General features: G+C 56.6%; 7 protein-coding genes across 7 annotated transcripts; 5 read left to right on the forward strand and 2 right to left on the reverse strand.

Moving 5' to 3' along the window:
- Positions 1 to 434: 434 nt before the first annotated feature.
- On the forward strand, positions 435 to 3,368 carry SPBR_00159 (C6 transcription factor; the record flags this gene model as incomplete). Its single annotated transcript, XM_040758479.1, has 3 exons — positions 435 to 553; positions 727 to 3,112; positions 3,222 to 3,368. The coding sequence occupies 3 exons, from the start codon at positions 435 to 437 to the stop codon at positions 3,366 to 3,368; spliced, it is 2,652 nt and encodes an 883-aa protein (XP_040618270.1).
- A 2,979-nt stretch (positions 3,369 to 6,347) lies between these two features.
- SPBR_00834 (uncharacterized protein) lies at positions 6,348 to 7,352 on the forward strand (the record flags this gene model as incomplete). Its single annotated transcript, XM_040759153.1, has 1 exon — positions 6,348 to 7,352. One exon carries the CDS (start codon positions 6,348 to 6,350, stop codon positions 7,350 to 7,352), a length of 1,005 nt encoding a protein of 334 aa, XP_040618271.1.
- A 443-nt stretch (positions 7,353 to 7,795) lies between these two features.
- On the reverse strand, positions 7,796 to 8,434 carry SPBR_01018 (uncharacterized protein; the record flags this gene model as incomplete). Its single annotated transcript, XM_040759337.1, has 1 exon — positions 7,796 to 8,434. One exon carries the CDS (start codon positions 8,432 to 8,434, stop codon positions 7,796 to 7,798), a length of 639 nt encoding a protein of 212 aa, XP_040618272.1.
- Positions 8,435 to 11,421: 2,987 nt separating this feature from the next.
- On the forward strand, positions 11,422 to 13,551 carry SPBR_00315 (uncharacterized protein; the record flags this gene model as incomplete). The annotated part of the gene is made up of 2 exons (XM_040758634.1): positions 11,422 to 11,499; positions 11,608 to 13,551. The coding sequence occupies 2 exons, from the start codon at positions 11,422 to 11,424 to the stop codon at positions 13,549 to 13,551; spliced, it is 2,022 nt and encodes a 673-aa protein (XP_040618273.1).
- A 2,236-nt stretch (positions 13,552 to 15,787) lies between these two features.
- SPBR_00671 (branched-chain amino acid aminotransferase) lies at positions 15,788 to 17,068 on the forward strand (the record flags this gene model as incomplete). Its single annotated transcript, XM_040758990.1, has 1 exon — positions 15,788 to 17,068. The coding sequence occupies one exon, from the start codon at positions 15,788 to 15,790 to the stop codon at positions 17,066 to 17,068; it is 1,281 nt and encodes a 426-aa protein (XP_040618274.1).
- Positions 17,069 to 17,809: 741 nt separating this feature from the next.
- On the reverse strand, positions 17,810 to 18,209 carry SPBR_01113 (NADH:ubiquinone oxidoreductase 11.6kD subunit; the record flags this gene model as incomplete). The annotated part of the gene is made up of 2 exons (XM_040759431.1): positions 17,810 to 17,894; positions 17,956 to 18,209. The coding sequence occupies 2 exons, from the start codon at positions 18,207 to 18,209 to the stop codon at positions 17,810 to 17,812; spliced, it is 339 nt and encodes a 112-aa protein (XP_040618275.1).
- A 1,204-nt stretch (positions 18,210 to 19,413) lies between these two features.
- SPBR_00627 (pantetheine-phosphate adenylyltransferase family protein) lies at positions 19,414 to 20,796 on the forward strand (the record flags this gene model as incomplete). The annotated part of the gene is made up of 1 exon (XM_040758946.1): positions 19,414 to 20,796. One exon carries the CDS (start codon positions 19,414 to 19,416, stop codon positions 20,794 to 20,796), a length of 1,383 nt encoding a protein of 460 aa, XP_040618276.1.
- Between the last annotated feature and the right edge of the window lie 219 nt (positions 20,797 to 21,015).

Genomic DNA, 21,015 nt, shown 5'->3' on the forward strand with positions numbered 1-21,015 from the left:
TTTCTCAATTCTTAACACTTCGACCCTTCGCCGTTACGCTTCCATTTCGCTGCATACCCGGACTGATTCGTCGCGCAAATCCTTGCGCGTAATCAAGACTGCTGTCGATAGGGAAATTGTCCGGGACGACGACGAACGACCTATACGCAGTACTCGAAATACCTTTGGTGTCGCTGGGCGTGCTCTGGGAAGCGAGCTCGCCTAGTTTCTTCAGTCCAAGGCAGAGCTCTCTCGCGTCTGCCTGCCCCGTGGCAAGCCCGCCTGGTTTGGCTTTGCAATCTTTTCCAAGAAATATCGCAGAGCAGACCTCGTTGCATGAGAAACGAGAGACCGTCACACCGCATCAAGTGGAGGTAGAATCCTTTCCGCATAACAAATTCCTCGCGCCTTGACGATATTTCCACCACACCAGACGCACCGCCAACCCGACAATCATGTCTCCCACCTCTCAGTCGACCCCTTCGTCGAGCGGTCGGTCACCCGAAGAGCAGTTCCGGGTTGTGCGCAAGAGAAATCGGGTACCCCTGAGCTGCTACCCGTGCCGAACCAAGAAGTATGTACCCATGTGCTTGATTTGTCTTGCTTTTCTATTTTTATTTTTTGGTGTTGCTGTTCATATTGACTGAATCAATGCTGACCAGATTCTTAGATTGTAATTATATTTTTTTTTCCAGTTTATCGTGTGTGGCATAGCCGATGTGCCGGAAAGACTAACAGCTAGTGTAGGAAGTGTGATAGAGGTCACCCGTGCAGCAATTGCGTTAAGCGCGATGGCGACAGCGCGTCGACATGCACTTACGCGGCGCCCGTGAATCGCAAGAAGAATCAGGCTGCATCAGCAAGCCCGGACGACATGCAGAACCGCATTGACAGACTAGAAAATTTAGTCTTGTCTTTGATGCACACTGGAAACGGAGTGGACGCAGCGACTGCCGCATCTGCAGCTAGCATTGTCCCAGGTGTCAGCGCTGCGAACTCAGTATCACGCACCGACAGCATATCATCAGCACCCAAGGACACGGGCAGCAGCCAGCCACAAGACGATATGGACGATGAGAGCGACGTGGACGATGGCCTGGCGACCTCGCTTGGTGTCCTGAAGGTCGACACAGATCGTGGCAAGTCCATGTACATCGGCCAGGAGCACTGGCACACGATTCTGTCCGACATTGCTGAGGTAAAGAACTACTTTGTCATGCACCGCAAAGATCTCGAGAAGAGCTACGAGCGGGTGCTCCAGAGCAAACCCGCCACCGCCAGAGAAGCACCGACATTCTTACTTGGAGCTGAGGCAACGACGGAGGGTGATCTCCGCGCAGAGCTACCCCCAAAATCGACCGTTCTCACCCTCTGCGGCCGTTACTTCAACTCGATGGACAACGCCGTGAACATCATCCACGCGCCTACTTTCAATGCACAGCTACGCAGCCACTGGCAGAATCCCTCAAAAACGCCAATCATGTGGCTCGGCCTATTATATTCAGTCATGTGCCTGGCCATGCTGAGCTACCACAAGGTGGGCGACGAGCCACCTGAGTGGAAGGGCCACGCTATGGAGCTCGCCTCGCTGTTCCGTGTGCGCACGGTCCAGTGTCTTACGACGGCGGACTACACCAAGCCTGTCGAGTATACGGTAGAGACCATGATTCTCTATGTGTTCGGCGAGTACTCCTCCCGCTGGGACGCTGATCTCGGCCTCTGGCTGATCGGCTCTCTGATTACGAGAGTGGCTTTCCGCATGGGATACCACCGGGACGCCAAATGGTTCCCATCCATTACGCCCTTCCAAGCCGAAATGCGCAGAAGGACATGGGCCCTGGTGCGGATGTGCGACGTTATGTTCTCCCACCAAGTGTCGCTGCCCAACATGATCTACGATCACGATTGTGACACGCAGCTCCCACTGAACATTTTCGACGAGGAGTTTGGTCCTAACACCAAAGTGCTCCCACCTTCCCGACCCAACTCGGAGCCCACACCCATTGCCTACATGATTGCCAAGGTCAAGCTGTGTCTGGAGCTGGGTAACATTCTCCAGGCAACGACGCGCGTTGGCAAGCCCGTTCCGTACGAAGAAATTCTCCGGTACGACGCCCGCCTCCGTGAGATCAAGGAAGAGATTCCCTCTCACCTCAAGCTGCAGCCCCTGGAGGGCTCGCAAGACCCTCTGACTCTCATCATTGCTCGGTTCAACATTGATAGTCTGTACCAGAAGATCATGTGTCTGCTGCATCGCAAATACCTATCTCGGGCGAGACAGAATCCACGGTATGCCCACTCGAGACGGAGCGCGATCGAAGCCTCGATGGAAACACTGCACCACCTGCAAACACTCAACAAGGAGTCGCAGGCCAACGGACGGCTGCGGTCTATCAAGTGGTATGTCGCGTCCATTGCGACCAAGGACTTCCTGTTGCCAGCTATGCTTGTAGCACTGGAGGTTCGTTACGACAACCTGGCCAGCAAGGACGGCCAAGAAGAAGACGGTTTCTGGACGCGCGAACAGCGCGCCGACATGATTAACATGCTCACCTCGACCAAAGAAATTTGGCGGCCTCTGGCCGATGGCTCGATGGAGGCCTACAAAGCCTACAACATCATCCGCATCGTCTTGGAGAAGATTGGAACGACGCCAACGACAGGCCCGCGTCCTACAGAAGCATTTGTGACGTCCGGCGTCTGCTCCGTCGATCCCCCTTCGGCCACCAAGTCCACTCCGTCCGACAACTCCGTACAGGTCGACACCCCCCTCACCGATCCGGTCATGGACCAGACTGACATGATGGCCCCGCTGAACATGATGTCTGGGACGATTCCCGGTTTCGAGAGTGCGTCTACGACGACCTCCCCATCCACCGCTGCCAATACGGCTGCTATCAACACGGCTGCCACCAATTCCATGTTTGGTTCGATGCCAGCGCCTGGTGGAACGGCGTTCAACACCATTGACCCGACGCTCTCGGCAGCCATCGATGGTGGCTTGACCGCGACCGATCTGAATGGAGACATGATGAGCTCCATGGCTGGCTTTAACATGTTCAGCCAGGCGATGGGCAGTGGTGTGCCAAACATTATGGATGACGCCATGGACTTTACGACCAACTTTGACTGGGTAAGCAAGACTTGATTAAATCAGAATACCTTGTTGCCTGCCCCAGCTGTTACTTTCTTGGCCATCGTCACTAACTTCATGATAGGATACACTTCAATCATACGCACAGAGCGGTCCATTTGCCGCTGGCGACCAGACCTTCCAGTTCTTCAGCAGCACGGATCAGCCTCTTGGAACGAACGTGGCTAGCGACGGCACCGGAAACACCTTTAACTACAGCGGCACCGACATGCCGGGCTCCGGTCCGTCTACGTGAGAGCATTCTTTGACTGGGGGCTATGGCGAATGCCGGGCTACAGACAGCATGGGTAGGGTCACAAGTGCTCTAGAGCCCATGGCTGTAGGTTTGTTTGTTATGTCTGTATTGGCCCAATGGGCTTGATATTTAATTTTGGGTCTTGGATTGAACTACATTGGTCTGGTTGACCTTGCGAGATACAAAAAAGACACTTGCACCGGACGGTATGCCAAGTGGCACAAGTTTGGCTTTGGGATCATTTATATTTCACGTTTGCTTTTTTTTTTTTGGACATCACCCCCAGTGTATTATTGGGAACTCTTGGATTGTTATGTATGAGTCAATGGGTTATTTGTTACGAGGATTGCACGGTGGGCAATAAAACAACAGCCCACCACGACGAAATAGCCTTACATTCTCAACTCAATTCAGTTTATAAGCTGCTCACAGCCGATACCAGTCCCATGTCCACACTTTATTCACTGTCGTCTTCGATCCGAGTCTTGGGCCCGACTCTCACAATCTAGCTCATCCTCTACTTTTATATATAGCTCACCTGCGAGCGAGACGCACAAGATGATGTTTGCAGCAAAGCATCTCGACCTTCTTCATCATATGCGTGTCCTGTGCCAAGGATGGGTCATCTGGCAATTCTGCTGCGAATCCCAAAATCATTACTCGACGACACAAGGCATTTGTTCTGTCATTGTTGGTCTCATCTCTCGGGAAAAAAACCCACATTTCCGCGGCTCGGCAGCTACCAGTCCGCCTAGCTTTCTACCTTTCCCCTCGCCTCAGCCGTTGACCTCGCCGCATATGGTAGGCTACACTTACCCGCTTCCCCTTTCTGTCATCCCATTTTGTCCAATTTGTGGTTTCAATATCTATCGGAACATTCACCGTCAGATCCGCTCGCAAGAGCCTGCTCTCCTTGCTTTTCAGGGAATATTAGCAAAGAGTCGTCGATACGACGTCAAGACCAAGGCCTTAGCCAGACAAGGTGATCGGTCCCAGACCTTTCCAGATATTTGTTATTTCTCCCCAGGCAATCCCAAATCCAACCGCCTCTCTCCGCAGTGCATAACTTTGCTTTACTTTCTACCCGTCTTTTCTCATTGTTCCGCCAGAGATGGACAATCGAGGAAATAATCCGCAATATTACTACACGTGTGCTATCATATCCGAGCAAAATATTCCGGTACCCATTTGTCCGCATCTTGGTCAATGCTTAGCATGGACCATCAGCGAAAAATATTGTCGACGATCGACGACTACTACCTACTCACGTGGAAGTGCGACCTGAACCGAAATGCCAACGGAGCAAGCAATGATCGGCAGAGAGTCAAAGGACATTGTGCTGGTTTTGGCAATTTGCCTGCTCCTATTAATATCCAAAGGCTCCATCGTTCTCCTCCGTGCACGGTGCACTAGGCAAAGATCTCTTTTGTAACTCCCGGATTTCCGTTCCACTAACAAATACTTCCCCAGTTCAGGTCATAATGATCGAGAGAGATTAACCCCACAGCTACGCAATCTCAACCGAGGGGTGCAGCAAGAGGACATGGTGTGGCACAAAGATCATCTAGCCGAGAGGGCATCAATTCCGTGTCGGCAGAATACACATCCCGAACGATGTCGTCTGCTTGTTCAGTGCCAGCACCAAGCAGAAAATCACAAAGAAGCCGTTTCTTCCAGTGCAAGTAAGTTCCATTTCCTCCCTTGACCATCACGAGCAAGTCCAATGCGAATAGCAAGAAGCGATACTAATGCCATGTCTACCTCTTCACGCTTCTGGACATACCCTTGTCGCTGCTGCTAGTAGATACAGCCTTTTCCCACCACAATCGAGACGAGGTAACCGCCTGTCTGGTAGCGGCAGGCCAGGTTGCCAGTCCGTATGCAGGCAGGCCACCCTCCAAGGCCTCCTTCGTGGCACACCCCTTTCACAATCGGTGTCGTTGTTATCCAACTGCATGTACAATGGAAGCCTGCTCACCGTGCTGGCTAGAGCTTTCAAATACGGTGTGTGATTGCTTTGTTTGCCTCCCCAAATTCGACAACTTTCTCTTTTATGATTTGCATTCGTGCAACGTGCAAACAGAAATCGAAAACGCTCCTCCCACCAAGCACGTACCGGAATGGAGGGCATGGAGGCTTTTAGCCTTCTCCTGTTTCGGTATGTTGCTCCTGCTCTGTCATTCTTTAACACTCCCTCTATTCCACTCACTTTCTGCCCTAGCCCAGCGGTATATTTATCTCGGCAATCTATCACTTATTGACGTCTTGGTTCCTTCCTGCCCCCCTCAATTGTTCCGTCTTGGGCCCAATATGAGAATTGTTGGCTCCGTGCTTCTAAGTTCGACGCAGTTGGCCGCGGGTTCTCTCGGCCAACGACGTCAATTAACGTGCCCCTGCACAGCGGTCTCTTTCTCTTTCTTTTTTAATCCATTGTATACTTGAACATGCAGCCGAGGGAATGGAGAGGGGGTGCTGGTGACAGGGGCCAGGCAAGCAAGAAAGCAGCTCATCTACAATACTTTGGCCCAGTGATAACTAGGCTGTAGACGTCTTCATCTGGCTGACATCATGCCGATAGACTCGGCATGCTTTCTCCCACCCTGTCTTTCTTTTGGTGTTTTTATTCTGTCCCCTGCCTCTTCCCTTTCTTTTTCCTCATCCTCTCCTGATCCCCCCGGCCTCTCTCACTCTTCTTCTGTGTACTTTAATTCTGTGATTCTTTGCCTCGTCCCGTCGCTTCGGTTTAAAATTCCCGTTGCATCCAGTCTTTTCTGCATCTCTCCTTGCCTGCTAGCATCAACTAGTTGTGCTGCCTTGATCTGCAGTTTGGTATCAGTGCGGATCAAGTGTTGTTGTTTTTTCTTTCTTTCCTTTATTTTTTGAGTGGACTTTCCTCTGGACTCTGCTCTGGACTCTGCTCTTGAATCCACCGTCTTTTGTTACCGGAACGTCTGCCATTCCTTTAAAACCACCATCACGATGCGGTGGACCTCATTCACTCTCGGTGCCACCCTGGCACTTTCTGGCACGGTGTACGGCAGCTATGGCTCCAACATGATGCTCGATGGAGCAGTTGGTGGCATGTTCCAGCGTCATGACGCCGGCCAGCCGGATGCCGCTTCGGTTCTCGAGGGCCGCCAGGCCGCCGCGGGCCGCTGTGGTGCCGACGGCGGCAACGCCAAGTGCCCGACAGGCCAGTGCTGCTCGCAGTGGGGCTACTGTGGTGTGGGTGGCGAGTTCTGCAACCCGATTGCACTCTGCCAGTCCGCCTTTGGCTCGTGCCTCGGTGCCTCGCAGTCGGCCACGGCCGCTCCACCGCCTGTGACGACCACAAAGCCGGCATCCCCGCCGCCTGTGACGACCACGAGTGCGGCATCTCCGCCGCCCGTGACGACCACGAGTGCGGCTCCTCCGCCACCCAAGACGACGACGACCCCGGCCAGCCCGCCGCCGTCGACCAGTGCGAAGCCGCCGCCACCGGCCTCGACGTCGCCCGTGCCGCCCGGCACACTGGTGCCCAGTACCAACGGCATGTGCGGCAACAGCACGACTTGCGCGGGTTCGGGACACGGGTCGTGCTGCAGCCAGTTCTTCTACTGCGGCGACGGCATCGACTTCTGCGGCACGGGCTGCCAGTCCAAGTTTGGACTGTGCTTTGGCGGCGTCGCGCCGCCGGTCTCGTCCGCAAGCAGCGTCGCGGGCAGGCCGACGACGAGCGCCTCGGCCACGCCCAAGCCCAGCGCCACAAGCGCCACAAGCTCTGCGGCCGCCGCGCCACCGGCCTCGTCGACGTCTGCTGCGGCCCTGCCGCCCGGCGTGTCGGTGACGACCGACGGCTCGTGTGGCAATGGCAAGACGTGCAAGGGCTCGACGTTTGGGGAGTGCTGTTCGCAGTTTGGCTTCTGCGGCACGGGCGACCAGTTTTGTCCTGCCATTGTGGCCTGCCAACCGGAATGGGGTCGCTGCGACCCAGCGACGGCCTAGGCAGTATTACGATACTGAAGGTTCAGGATTTGCGTGAACGTTTTGCGATATAGAGGAGAGGCAACAAGGGGATATGCAGTGGTTGGTATCAAAGAGCAAGGGCGGTTGTTTGAATGGGCTCATCGGCCATTAAAGGAAGACAAATATTGTGTGCCACTGCTTATTTACAAGGAATACAAGTCAAGTTCAGGGTAGAGAAGCGTCTCTGCAAAGTTTAATGCAATTCGTATTTTCTTTTGATACGTTTTGATATGTTTTGTAATTTCAAGTGCGCTTTTCTAGAAATAAACTTGGCTTTGTAGCAAAGGGGGGAAAATAAATGAGACAAATACACCGTCAGGTGTGGAAGAAGTGAAAAAGTGTAGAAGTGAAATAGGTATAAAAATACAACAGAATGAAAATAATGGCAACTGTCTAAAGCAGTGCAATCTCTTTACCGCCTCCTATAAGCCAAACGCTTTCTGTGCAGTGTGCCAGTAATCCAGGCGTTCGCTCGTCATGGGGGCACCCACACAGCCCATGTAAGCAACGAAGCCGTCGTCCGTGTTTGTCTGCAGCTGGCTGCGGATGCCGGCGCACTGGCTCGACAGAAACCAGGCGCCGGAGCCGAAGTTGTAGTCGTCGACGGTCAGGAGAGCCAGGACGGCGTCTGGGTCACCGTTGGCCGCGGCCACGCCCGATGCCAGCTCGGGGATCGCGGCGGCGTACTTGGCATTGTAGGCAGGGGACTGCATGTTGCTGGTGCCTTTGCCCGCGACCTTGGGGAACTCGGAGTGACGGTAGCGGAGCTCACCCGACTCCACGGCGACGAGGGCAAGGACGGCGGCAATTTCGGGGGCGGTGGTGATGCCCCACTTGACCATGGCACTGATAAAGTACGGCGCGGCTTGGACGTTGGTGGCGCACTGGTCCGAATAGTCGGCGTTGGCGCACGACAACGACTTGGGCATGACGGAGCCGACGATGGAGGCGGCAGTGGCATCGCGCCGGATGAAGCTGTGCACACCGGGGTCGGGGGTGGGAAGAGCAGCAACAAGGCCGGCGCAGAACGCCGCGAAGACGGTAAGGCGTGAGACGATCATATTTGCGTGGCTGTAGAATGTGAGATCAGATGAGGCGAGGCAAAGTGAAAGATGACAGATGGGCCAAGCGCGAAAAGATGTAAGAATCGAGACTGGGTATCAAAATGCGTTTCCGCGTTCGGGAAAGATGTGATGTAGGTCGCACGGTCGTAGGTCGTAAATATGGGATGCTAAGGTGATGGTGAACAAAGATGGGTGTTCGTGATGTTTGTTCTTTCTGTCTGTCAGTGGCAAAGTGGCCAGCAAATAGGAAGACCAGTGAATAATGAATTGATAGGACGACCAGCGAAAATTCGAGCAGTGAAGCAAAGAGTGAAAAAGGTGCAACGACGGGCAAAGAACCTATTGTTGCGTCAAGCTGGTGAACCAAGTGTTGTATCAAACAAAAATGAAGGGAAGACGGCACGAGACCAGCGTTGAATAAAGTGAATGAGAAGTAGAATGCACAAAGAAGATGACCGAGCTGGCGACAGAAGAGAGTAAAGAGAGAAGAAAAGAAAGAAAATACGCAAAGAAGAGCAGACGGCCGAGAATAAGAGGACGAGAGCGTACGGCCATTCAAGGCGAAACGAAACAAAAAGGACGTGCCCCTGTCGTCTGTTCTTTTGTCGCCATTCTTTGTCTTTTCCCCGGTAGGGATCGCCAGTGTCGTGTCCTCCTCTCTCCTGCCTATGTTCCTTTGTTTCTCTGGTGTGCCTTGCATAGACTTGCAGGCTTTTCTGCGAGGACGTCCTCACCCCTGGCCAGATTGTCCGCAGCAAATGGAGTCCTCAATGCATGACTGGCCAGACAGCTGAATGGACGCCCCCGTATTACCCGTTTTGGCACCGGCCTGGTCACCCGTGCCATTTTGTGCCGCCTCTCTTTGCGCTGTCCTGCTTTTGTTTCTTGTGTTTCTTGTTTCTTTTGTTTCCTTGCTCTTCTCTCTGCCGTCCGTTGTTTGTGTTAAGAATCCAAGGAAGATGGACGAAACTGAGGAGCTGACGAGACCATAATAGCTCCAAGAAACCAAGGAAACCAGGCGGCGCCAAAGCTCACCGACTCTGCGAGACCTGTGCCAGACAACAAAACGATGCGGACAGCAAGAGACGAGATGGGGTAGAGACGGGCCAGACAAAGGACGCTGCTCGTATTGTCCGTCGAATTGACAGGTCAGTCGTTGCGCCGCCGTCTCTTCTGCCCTGTCGTCCCACTGCCCATTCACAGGCCGTCGCTCGTCTCCCCACAAACATCGCTTCTCCATCGCTCACCATTCTCCGCTGTCTGGTTCCTTGTCGATCATCGTCGACCAACCAGCCCTGCAGGAACAAGCTTTGCGCAGGGGGTGAATGGAGGGAGGCGTTTGTGTGTCTTTTGCGTGTATGCGGCCTCCCATAGGCCGGCGCTGGCCTCTGTCTTGGGTGGTAGTGCGTTTCAACTTTTATGTCTTGGTCTGCAGACACGGCGCGAATGTGTTTCGAAGCAATTGCCATCAGCCCCTATTCTTTACAGGCCGCTCTTGCCTACTTACCCCCTGAAGCCACTCCTTCCTAAACAAGTCGCTCTGCGTGCCAGTAGCCCCTGAGTTCTGGGTCCTGAGTGGTCCGTCTTTTAGGGCGTGGTGCCCTGCTAGTGACCTGAGGTCAGCGCCTCCTGCCTCGTCTTGACGCTGTGTTCTGGTGGCCTTCCCGTTTCGGAAAGAGCCGCAAACAGAAGCAACTACGGATGGTAGCAAATACTTCGTACAACATACATTCGTACAATAGCAAGGATATCCGCGAGTGTGACATGACAAGAAGGCAATTCGCGAGACGCAGTAAGCTTATTTGGAGTGAATAAAAGACGTATTCGTCGAGTTGATTGTGCGAGTTATTTGCATGCTGTTGGCCGTCTCAGTTTTGGCAGGCGGTGAACTACGGTAGCTCCTTCCCTAGCTTTAAATCGTGACCCCACTCATTTTCCAGCAAAAGCAGTCCCAATGGAACCTTCAAAATTTCACTCTTTTCCTTCCTTTCTTTCTTCTTCCTATTTTTTCTCCCTCACGGCAAGAAACGCAAAACCATCACCAAAAATGACAACCCGAGTTTACCTTCAACCCCGTGACACCTAAGCGAGACAAAAGCGTGCCTTCGACAAGCAATGTTTTATTTGGACGACCGCAAACCGAGCCGGGCAGTAAAAGAGAAGACAAACGACCACGAGACAATACGCGAATGACGACGCAAAATTGGTCATACGGAGACTCGCGGAGTGACAGCCGATGCCAGGATGTCAGGATGCTATCTGCTCGCCCATCCATTGCTTTCGGCCCGCGTCAGATCCAATTGTCTTCTGTCGCGGGGGAACAAGGCTTCCCCTGTTTTGCCAAGAGAGTGTGGTCTGGTTTTCCTTCTGGTGTTCCTTTTTCATTTTGCCTGGTTTCGGTCGGTCTCTCGTTACGCTCATCTCTCTGCGGTCTCGCCCTCGACTTGGTATCCTGCCCTTGTCTCGCGCGTCGTTGGGAGTGGCCGAGTTCCTTGTTGGTTTTGCTTCTTGCTGCAATACCGCCAGCGTCCCCCACCGGCTTCGGCCGACTGGGGACAACCCTCACAAAGGGGGAGTGCTTTTGTTCTTCACAAAAAGTTGACTCTTCCGACGGCTGGCGCAGATCAGACCTTATTCCTCATCCATTCTCGTTTTGAGAACGAGGAGCCTTCTACCCGTTGCTGGGCGCCCGACCGTGACATGAGATCGTTTTGCATCTTGCCTGATCGGTCGGGAATCAGTTGTGGTTACATTCTTGCAAACTGTGACAAGCGGTGACGATGGTGCGACGATGCCGTGTAAACGATGATGCCACGATTGTGAATAGGACTGCAAATTGTGTGTGAAGCAAAAACGCTTGACAACGCTTGACAACGCTTGCGAATATGCAAAGTCTATAACCCAAACGTACTGTCCCAATGTCCCTACCCTACAGCAAACTCTCGTACTTGTCGAGGCCCGTCTTGCCTGGCTGCGTCGCCATCATGCCATTTGTGTTGTTGCTGCTGTTGGCATTGGCCATGGAGTTCATGGAGTTCATCCCCATCCCTACCCCGTTCTTGGTATTTGACGACATCATGCTGTTCATACTACCCATGCTGCCCGTGGTGTTCATAGACCCCATCGAGTTCATGCTACCCAGGCCCGGACGGTTGTAGTTGGGCGTGTAGTTGGGCGTCGACGCGGTCGTCGTGGTCGGTGTCATGGATGCCATCGAGCCCATGCCTGGTGGTGGCGGCAGACTAAATCCGGAGCTCGGCGGCTTGGCCGCTGCAGACGATGCACCCGTCCCGGGCGGTGGCGACAGGGAGAAGCTGGACGAGGTCGTCGCCGCGGGTGAGCTCCATGCGTTGCCACTGTTCATGCTGCCGCTGCCGGCGCCCCAGCTGATGCCGCTCGTCGTAGCAGGAGGTGATGTCGTGGCGGGCAGCGACGGCGTCATGGCCGACCATGCGGGTGCACTGTTGATGGCCGTGCTGCCGGCCGAGGTCGTGGTTGGGTTCAAGGGCCGGGCCGGCAGCGCTTTCGAGAACTGTGTCGACGAGGGCGTCATGGCAGCAAAGCTATTGAGGTCCGGCGTCACGGTGCGGAACGCCGGCTGCTGTTGTGGTTTTGGGGCTGGTGGTGCTTGTGCGGTTGTCGGCGTCGGCGTGGGTGTGGACCACGAAAACGCGGGTGCTGTGGAGGCAGCGGCCGACGCAGTGGCCCGTGGTGTCGTGCTTCGGTTACCGCCGAGGTTCGGCGACGGTCGTCTGGCGCTCGCTGCTGGTGCCGCGTCCCAGCCGCCGTCCATCAAGGCATCGCCAACCAGGCCACCTGTCTTGCCCTTGACCAGCCGCTCAAAGTCGTCTTCCACATCGCCGCCGCCGCCGCCGCCGACGTCAAAGGCGGAACCGCCGATCCCGGCACCAAACGACGAGAACTCGTCCATGAGGGCAGCGTTGCCGTTCAAAGAGGAGTGGGCGGCAGCCGCGTCGACGCCTGACAGTTCCTGCAGCTTGCGCACCTGCTCGTCCTCGACGCGTGACGACAGCGTCTTGATCAGCTTCATAAACGCCTGGAACTGCTTCAGGTTCAGGAGCGGGCCCAGGCTCATGGTCCACAGCACAGGCAAAAGCTCAAACGCGACAAAGTCGGCGTCGACGATGCCCCCAACGACACGCAAGACGTTCAGAGCCTCCATCATCACGGCCGGCTCTTTGGTCTTGATGCCCTTGATCAGTGGCACAATCTTTTCCTGCATGGTGTACTTGTCGAGCGCCGTCGACGTGGACGTGCCGCGCTTGGGCTCGCTGCCGCTCAGCCCGTCGAGGCCGTCGCCGCCGCCCAGCTCTGTGCTGTCGGGCGAACCGCCACACAGAATGACAAATGCCTGCAGACCGCGGATTTTAATAGCCAGGCTGCTCGTCTTGCTAAAGATGGCAGCCACGACGGGGAACAGCTCGTGCTTGATCGTGCTAAAGTCAAGCACGGGGAGCATGGCCGGCACACTGCGCAGCGCCGCGTCAACAACCGCCGGCGTGGGCGAGTCGAGCGCCGTCGCAACGATGGGCAAGACGTCGTCTTTGAATTCCTTGCCGGTCGTGTTGTCTGTGATGATCGCCAGCCGGTCCAGCACGACCATGAGGCTTGCATCGCGCGACGGGTCGCGCTCTTGCGCTGTGTTCTTGTGGTTGGCGTTGCCGCCGGCGGCGGCGGCCGCCGCCGCTCCAGGCACCAAAAAGTGCTCCTTGAGACACGGCAGCACGCGGTCGGAAAAGACGCGCTTGGCCGACGGCAGCAGCTCCACAATCCTAAACACATTCTGCAAAATCTGTGGCGCCAGCTCGCGGTCCTTCATCTCGTCGAGCAGGGCAGGCAGCACCTTCTTTTCCATGACCGACTTGGGGAACGACGGCAGCACCTTGTTGAGCCCGCGCATAAACGACGACTTTTCACCGTGCGTCTTGGCCGGAAAGGCGTCCAGGAACCGAATGGTCGACACCAGGATGTTGTCAAAGTACTCGCTCGTCTGGAACTCCTTTGCCGTGAGACGCTGCGCGGGTCGCCGTGCAATCAGGCGCGGCAGCACGTGCACAGCCAGCTCGCGTGGCAGCGGTCGTGACGACAGGTAGTTGTTGGTATTGGAGGGCACACCGCCCGCGGACGCGAAGGCGCGCTTGTACGAGGAGACACTCGCGTGCGCCTCGATGGGTGAACGGTGCGGCGAGTTGTAGAGCGCGACGCACAACAGGCCCAGCGAGAACATGTCGGCCGAGGGCGTCAGGTTGTTGTCGAGCACGAGGTCGGGCGATGCGTAGTCGAGGTTCAGCTGGACCGACTTGGGCAGCCGAGCATCCATGTTGAGGATCTCGTGCACGCTGACGGGCGGAAACGACGCCGACGGCCCTGCGGCGCCAATCTCGGCCGGCCCGCAAAACGCCAGCCCGCTGATCTTCCAGTCCGACTTGGCGTTGACCAGCACGGCGTCGGGTGTCAGGTTGCCGTGCACGAGCCCGGCGTTTTCGTGCAAGAATTCGAGTGCCTTGCCCAGCTGCAGCAGGCCCTTTTGGATCTCGAGCTCGTCAATTTCGATTTCCCGCCGCCGCCGCACGCCGTCGGCGTCTTCTGTGACGTACCGGCTGGCGCGGGACCGCCCGCTGCTGCCGTGTGCGCCCTCCTGCTCGTCCTTTTCTTGCAGCAGGCTGGTGAGCGACGCTGTCACGGCCTCGGTGGCGAACTGCAGCCCGCCGCCGCGCGTGTCCTCGACGGGCTCGACCAGCTCCAGGATGCTCGGGTGCCGTAAACGCGCCAGCGAAGACGCTTCCCGTTTCAGTCGCTCGACCACCTCGTCGGCCGCCTTCTTGAAAGCGGCGGCCCCCGAGCGGCCAAGCGAGCTGGCGTGTGCGTCGAGAGACTTGCGGTCAAAGACAAAGACCGAGTAGGCCTTGCCAGTTGACTTTTTCTTGGCATCGTAGATCTTCCACGGGCCGGCGGCCGAAGTGGGCGTGGCAGCGACGGTATAGCCGCTGTTGATTGTCGACGAGATCGACTTGAAGGCCGAGGTGAACATTGCGGCTGCGAGTGTGTTTTGCGTGTTCGTGTGTCTATGTGAGTCGTCTACTAAAGAAGCGGATGCGGTCAGAGCAGAGATGTTATGATACGGCGCGGTCGACGTGCGGGCCCGTCATGACGGGGGCCGATGGAGGAGGAGCTGGAAGTGTCGAGAGCGTATCGTGTGCGATGATCTGGATCAATCAGGGCAGCTTGCGAGCGAGAGTGCGGCCGTCGTTGTGGTCCGACGACGGCAATCGAAGACGAACGTCGAAATGTCGAAATGTCGATCGAAGCTCGGATGATATGCAGGACAGGGGTTAGGCTGGGCTGTGTGGAGCGCGACGGGAGAGGCAATTGTTGTTCGAGGACGACGGAGGGCCACTGGGAGAATGAATGTACGAAGGCTTGCGACGGCACGGCGGAGTATGTGTCGGGGGAGCTCGAGGCGTGAGGTTACGCGTCGAAAATGCAAAAGTTCAAAGAGCAACGTTGAGGTTGGAGAAGCTGATGAAACTGTGGATCTGGAGACGGGACGAAAGCGTAAGGTGCGAACGTGCTAGTGGGTCGAATTAGGGAAGGAGCATGGCAGAAACGCTGCTACCTAATTTGGGTGCGTGTCTAGGCCGTCGACAGCGTTGGCATTGAATGTGCACAGTTGTCTGGAACGAGAGAACGAAGAATATAAAGCAGACCTTCATAAATCCGCAAGGATAACGCTATCAGCTCCAAGTCCATCCTTTCTTCGCTATGAGCAGTGCTTGATGCGCCTTGCCGTGTCTCGCCGTGCCGCCTGTTGAGTCCCACGTGATGACACACGTGACCATAAGTCCGACAGGCGCCTAGACCCCTGACTGCCCTGAACCGGCGGCACTGGTCCCCTGTATGACTCCGATCAGGCTCCGATGGCCGCTCCAACGGTGGGGAAGAATCGAAAGGCGTGAGAAGAGCGAGCGCGAAAGCCGCACACAGACATTCGGGGCGAGATATGTTGCTCCGAACGCCAGGCCGCCTCTGACTCCCCCTCCATCTGGTATCTCTTGCTCGTGCCTTCGGTCTCAGACGGCTTGTTGCGGATCAATTGCAGTCGACTCATTCTTAGACCGAGTTTCTTGGCTGCTCTACTTTCGTTTTTTTTTTTTTTTCTTTTTTTCTTTTTTTTTTTCTTTTCCGTATATTATCTTCCCCACGTCGTCTCTCACATTTGTTTCGTCTCCCGACCCTCTCTCCCAGCTCCCAGGACCTCAGACGCTCCGGACTCTTTCAGACCATCTCCCCTCTTGCCATCTCCTCTCCTCCATTCTCTTTACATTCACAATGATGCGTCCAGCACTTCGCCGGCTTGGCTTCGCCTCGGCGTCCATCTCTGCCGCCTCGTCGTCCTCGGCTCGGCCATTACTCTCCCGCACCGCCGCCCGGCCACTTCCACTTCTCCTTCAGCAGAGACAGTACGGCTTCAAGCCGTCCGCAGCCTCGACGTCGCAGCCGCAAGATGTGGACCCGGCCAGCCTTACCATCACCGAGACCACGACGCCTGGTCAGCTCGAAAAGCCCGAGGACCTCGTGTTCGGTCGTGCCTTTTCCGACCACATGCTCACGATGGAGTGGAACAAGGACGACGGCTGGCTGGCGCCGCAGATCACGCCGTACCAGAACCTGTCGCTCGACCCGGCCACGTGTGTGTTCCACTACGCCTTTGAGTGCTTCGAGGGCATGAAGGCCTACAAGGACAGCCAGGGCCGCGTCCGCCTCTTCCGGCCGGACAAGAACATGGAGCGCTTCAACAAGTCGGCCGCGCGCATCGCCCTGCCCACCTTCTCGCCGACGGCGCTGATCGAGCTGATTGCCCGCTACGCCAAGCTGGAGTCGCGCTTCATCCCGGCCGCGCGCGGCTACTCGCTGTACCTGCGCCCGACCATGATCGGCACGCAGAAGACGCTCGGTGTCGGCCCGCCCGGCTCCGCCCTGCTCTACGTGATTGCCTCGCCCGTCGGGCCCTACTACCCGACGGGCTTCAAGGCCATCTCGCTCGAGGCGACCGACTATGCCGTGCGCGCGTGGCCCGGCGGCGTCGGCGACAAGAAGCTGGGCGCCAACTACGCGCCGTGCATTGTGCCGCAGCGCGAGGCCATGAGCCGCGGCTTCCAGCAGAACCTGTGGCTGTTTGGCGAGGAGGAGTACGTCACCGAGGTCGGCACCATGAACTTTTTCGTGGCGCTGCGCAACAAGGAGACGGGCGCCAAGGAGCTCGTGACGGCGCCGCTGGACGGCACCATCCTGGAGGGCGTGACGCGCGACTCGGTGCTGGCGCTGGCGCGCGAGCGCCTGCAGCCCGAGGGCTGGACCGTCTCGGAGCGCAAGTACACGATGCAGGAGCTGGCGACGGCGTCGGCCGAGGGCCGCCTGATTGAGGCCTTTGGCGCGGGCACGGCGGCCATTGTGAGCCCCGTGCGGTCCATCAGCTGGCACGGCCAGCTGGTCGACTGCGGCCTCAAGGACCACGAGGAGTCGGGCGCCGTGACCACGCGCATGAAGAACTGGATCGAGGGCATCCAGTACGGCGAGGAGGAGCACGAGTGGAGCTATCTTTGCGAGTAGTGCGAGCCTGGTTGGTGGCGATGCGATGCGTTGGGATGATCATTTTATAGCGTTCACAGCCACGTTGATAGAGAATGAAAGTATAGTACATGATGAATGTAAAGACAAGTCTCCGTGGGTGACGACTGTTTTAAATGGTGTAATCGACACAACAGAACAGCCCACCGCGGAGACATGGAGTGACACGGCATAAGCACGGTCGTGTCTCACCCAATTGTGACTACATCGGCGAGAGAGCATGGAGATATAAACACGGCTGACAATGCACAGCGCGCACAGTTGACGTCGATGGCGATGGTGTTAAAGCGAAATGTAAATGAGATGATAAAAGACAACATGAAACGTCAAATATACACACGTTGGCAGCCATTCACTGTCGATGGCCACGTCTCTTTCCGGCAGGAAATAACAAAAGAAAGAAACAACGCATATATATGCAAAGATGCCTCCGAGGGAAGAGAGAGGTAGAGAGAGAGAAAGAGAAAGAGAGCAAGATCCGGTAAGAGCAAATCTAATCTCATTCGTCGTCTTTCCCCCAGCCCTTTGCCTGTCCTGTTCCAATGGCCCTATTGTCCTCCTCTAAAATGGTTGGTAGGTGTGGAAAACGAAAAGCAGGTTCTAAAGTCTTTGTTTTGTTGTTTGATTATCGGTCACGGCCGCGAGCCGCAGCGTAACCGCCTCGCGATTCACAGGCGCCCCGGGCGGTGACACGTCCTTCTTCACCGTTCCTCTTTACAGGCTTTACTTGGCCCGCGGGAACGGATCCTGCAGGATGCCCTCGGCCTCTAACCGCCGCCGCGCCTCCTCGAGCGCCCAGGTTTGTATCCTAGCAAAAGGGTTAGCGTGGCACTCGCATTCGCGGACGTATCGTGGGCCGGGAGACATACGAGGTGTCCGGCTTGAAGGGCACGATGCATGCAAACACCAGCAGGCTACCGCAGAAGCCCCAGAACATGGGCTTCTCCCACCCCTCGTTCTTGTACTTCTCGCCCGGCTTGACGCCAAACAGCCACCCGCCCGGCGGGTCGTACTGCGAGCCGTGGCCGCCCGGTCGCCGCGCCGTGCTGGCAAACGTCCGCCGTGCTGTTGTAGAAGCTGTGGAAGCGACGGCGCGCTTGGCCGCGCCGGCTGCGAACGACATCGTCTATGTATGTGTGTGTCGAAGCCGTATCAGAACGAATGAACTCGGAGACGCCGTTTTGCCGTCAATGGTCAGACCGTGCGTGCTGTCGGAGTCGATGGGGGTAGACGTGAGGTGATGAGGGTTTTTCGCTTTTCCGGTGTCGGTGAGCCGGATTGAGGCGTCGGAAAGTGTCAAACAACAACGAATGAGCGGAGATGGTATGCAAGGCGGTCAATTGAATGACTGCAGCGCGGGGACGGTGTGGTGTTGCGTCGTTGGCAAAGGGGACGGAGCCGTGAAGGGATGGTGGATGCTCAGATGCCTCTGCTTTGCCGAAGACGAGGAGAAACCAAAGAGGCGAGGTAGTCACTTTTGGCGGTGCTCGAAAAAACCGCTATGCTCCTGGCTCTAGGCTCTGTAGTGCTGAGGGGGCAGGTACGAAGTGCTCCTGCTCGCGGGAATCTTCGGAACCAATGTCGGGCCGGACGTGTCAATCTTGACCCACACGTGATATCGGCTCCAGCGAATCAAATCAGTTATATTTGCCAGCGCCCATGGTCACGTGTGAAGCGAACTACTTCTGCCTCAGGCAGTCTCTACTCATATAACCAAGGGATAGAAAGGAAGAGGCGAGGAGCATTTCTGAACACACGAAATACATCCAGTCTGAGAAATGCGAGTCGATCAGATCTTGCGTTTCTGGTTTCCACCTGCAACATACCAGCAGTGACCTGTTGTTGCGTGGGCTGACGCCTCCAAAACGCAAATCGAGCCAACCAAATGCAGCCAATCCAACGACTATATCCAACTAACAACAGACGGAGTGCAAGCTAACCCCGTCATAGACACCGTTGCGTACCCACTCAGTCCGACCTCCGTTGTCGATCATCGACGAGCAAGCAGCGCGAGGTCAGACATCCCGAAGCATCACGCCTCATCCCGCAGCAACGCGAGACGAGATGTCAGAAGGGCAAAGCAGCCAAGAAACGACAAGAAAGGACATCCAAACAAGCGCTGAGCAGCCACTGCATACCGTCGGTGGCTATTGTGGCGCGTGCACTGCACACTCTGCCACGATTTGACCCTTGGCAGTCGCTCATTCCATTGCTCTCCGACTTGCTAGAGTTTGGACTGTTTTCAGTAGTGCATCGTCACTTGTCATATACCCTCGTCATTGACATTTCATCGTTGCCTCGACACAGTGCAACAAAGTACCGCCGCCATGGCGCACAGCAACCTTCCGTCGCTGCTGCTACTGCCGTCGCCACCCGAGCCGGCCAGCCAGGCTGCTCTGGGCGCCGCGTATCGGCCGCCGCTCGAGATGGCCCTGGCCAAGACCAAGAGCGCCGCCCGGGCGACCACGCTCATCGTCGCCGTCGCCTTTCCGTTCGTGGGCGGGCCCTCGCAAGACAGCAAGCGGTTCGCCTGGCCGGATGCCCAGTCGCTTCTGGCCGGCCTGTACACAATCGTGGCCGTGCTGTGCGAGAAGCTGCGCATTGGAACCGACGTCGACGGCGGGCCTGGCTCGGTGGACACGCGCGTGGTGCTGCTGGACCACGACCGCGAGCGGCGGTTCCCCGAGTACATGCCCATCATTGAGCCGAACAACACGGTGCTCGTGGACCTGCCCTCGTTCGCCTCGGCGTATCACCCCTGGAACAAGATTTTCTACCCGCAAAGCGAGGCCGGCCTGCACTTGAGCAACCAGTACCTCAAGTTTGCGCAGCTGGTGCACAAGACGACCGACGACCAGGTTGTTCCGGTGGACGGCGGCCTGACGCTGCGTGTTGGCGCCACCACGGCGAGGACGGGGACGTCGTCCGGCCTCACGTCGGGCACCATCACACCGTCGCACATTATCCACATCCCCACGCCCCTGCACAAGACGGTGTGCCTCGGCGGGACGTTTGACTACCTGCACCCGGGGCACAAGCTGCTCTTGACGGCCGGCGCGCTGCTGCTGGACGTTCCGCTGCCCATGTCGAGCGGACCGTGCGAGTACATCATCGGCGTCACGGGCGACGAGCTGCTCAAGAACAAAAAGTTCGCCGAGTACGTGCAGCCGTGGGACGAGCGCGCGCGCAACGTCATCAACTTCTTGGCGACCGTCTTGAACCTGTCACGCGACGGCTGGGAGGAGAAGATTGGGCCCGAGATCGACGAAAAGGACGGCACCTTCACGGCCACCTTCCGCAACGAGTCCATTGTCGTGCAGTGTGTGCGCATCCACGACGCGTTTGGGCCGACGGTGGAACGGCAGGACATTACGAGCCTCGTGGTGTCGGGCGAGACGCGGTCGGGCGGCCGGGCCGTCAACGAGAAGCGCGCAGCGCGGGGCTGGCTACCGCTGGAGACGTTTGTGGTGGACGTGCTGAGTGCGGACGAGGCCGTGGCCGAGATGGCCGCTGCGGCCGACGAGTCGGCGTCCGGAAGGGAAGCAACCGCTGCCGCCGAGAACTTTGACTCCAAGATCAGCAGTACCGCTATACGGCAGCAGAGAGCCGAGGCCGCCGCCGCCGCCGCCGTGATCGCAACAACCACAGCGGCTGCAGTGGTGGCTACGGCAGAGACTACGGCGCAGACAGCAGCATCACAGACCGCATGAATGATGAGAAAAGATGCTCAACCCGCAAACACATGTTTGATTTCTTGGCTGTTTTTGACCCAAAATGTTTACGCTTACGATTCAACGAAATTGGCACTTCAATCCTATGGGAATACGCTGCAAAATTGTATATAGTTAATGATGAGCTCAAAATGATACACGACACTGTGACGTTCACAAACGACTCAAGAACTGGGCCAGTCTTGTATACGACGTCGT

The sequence above is a fragment of the Sporothrix brasiliensis genome (genome assembly GCF_000820605.1).
Source record: "Sporothrix brasiliensis 5110 chromosome Unknown Cont19, whole genome shotgun sequence".
Lineage (NCBI taxonomy): Eukaryota > Fungi > Ascomycota > Sordariomycetes > Ophiostomatales > Ophiostomataceae > Sporothrix > Sporothrix brasiliensis.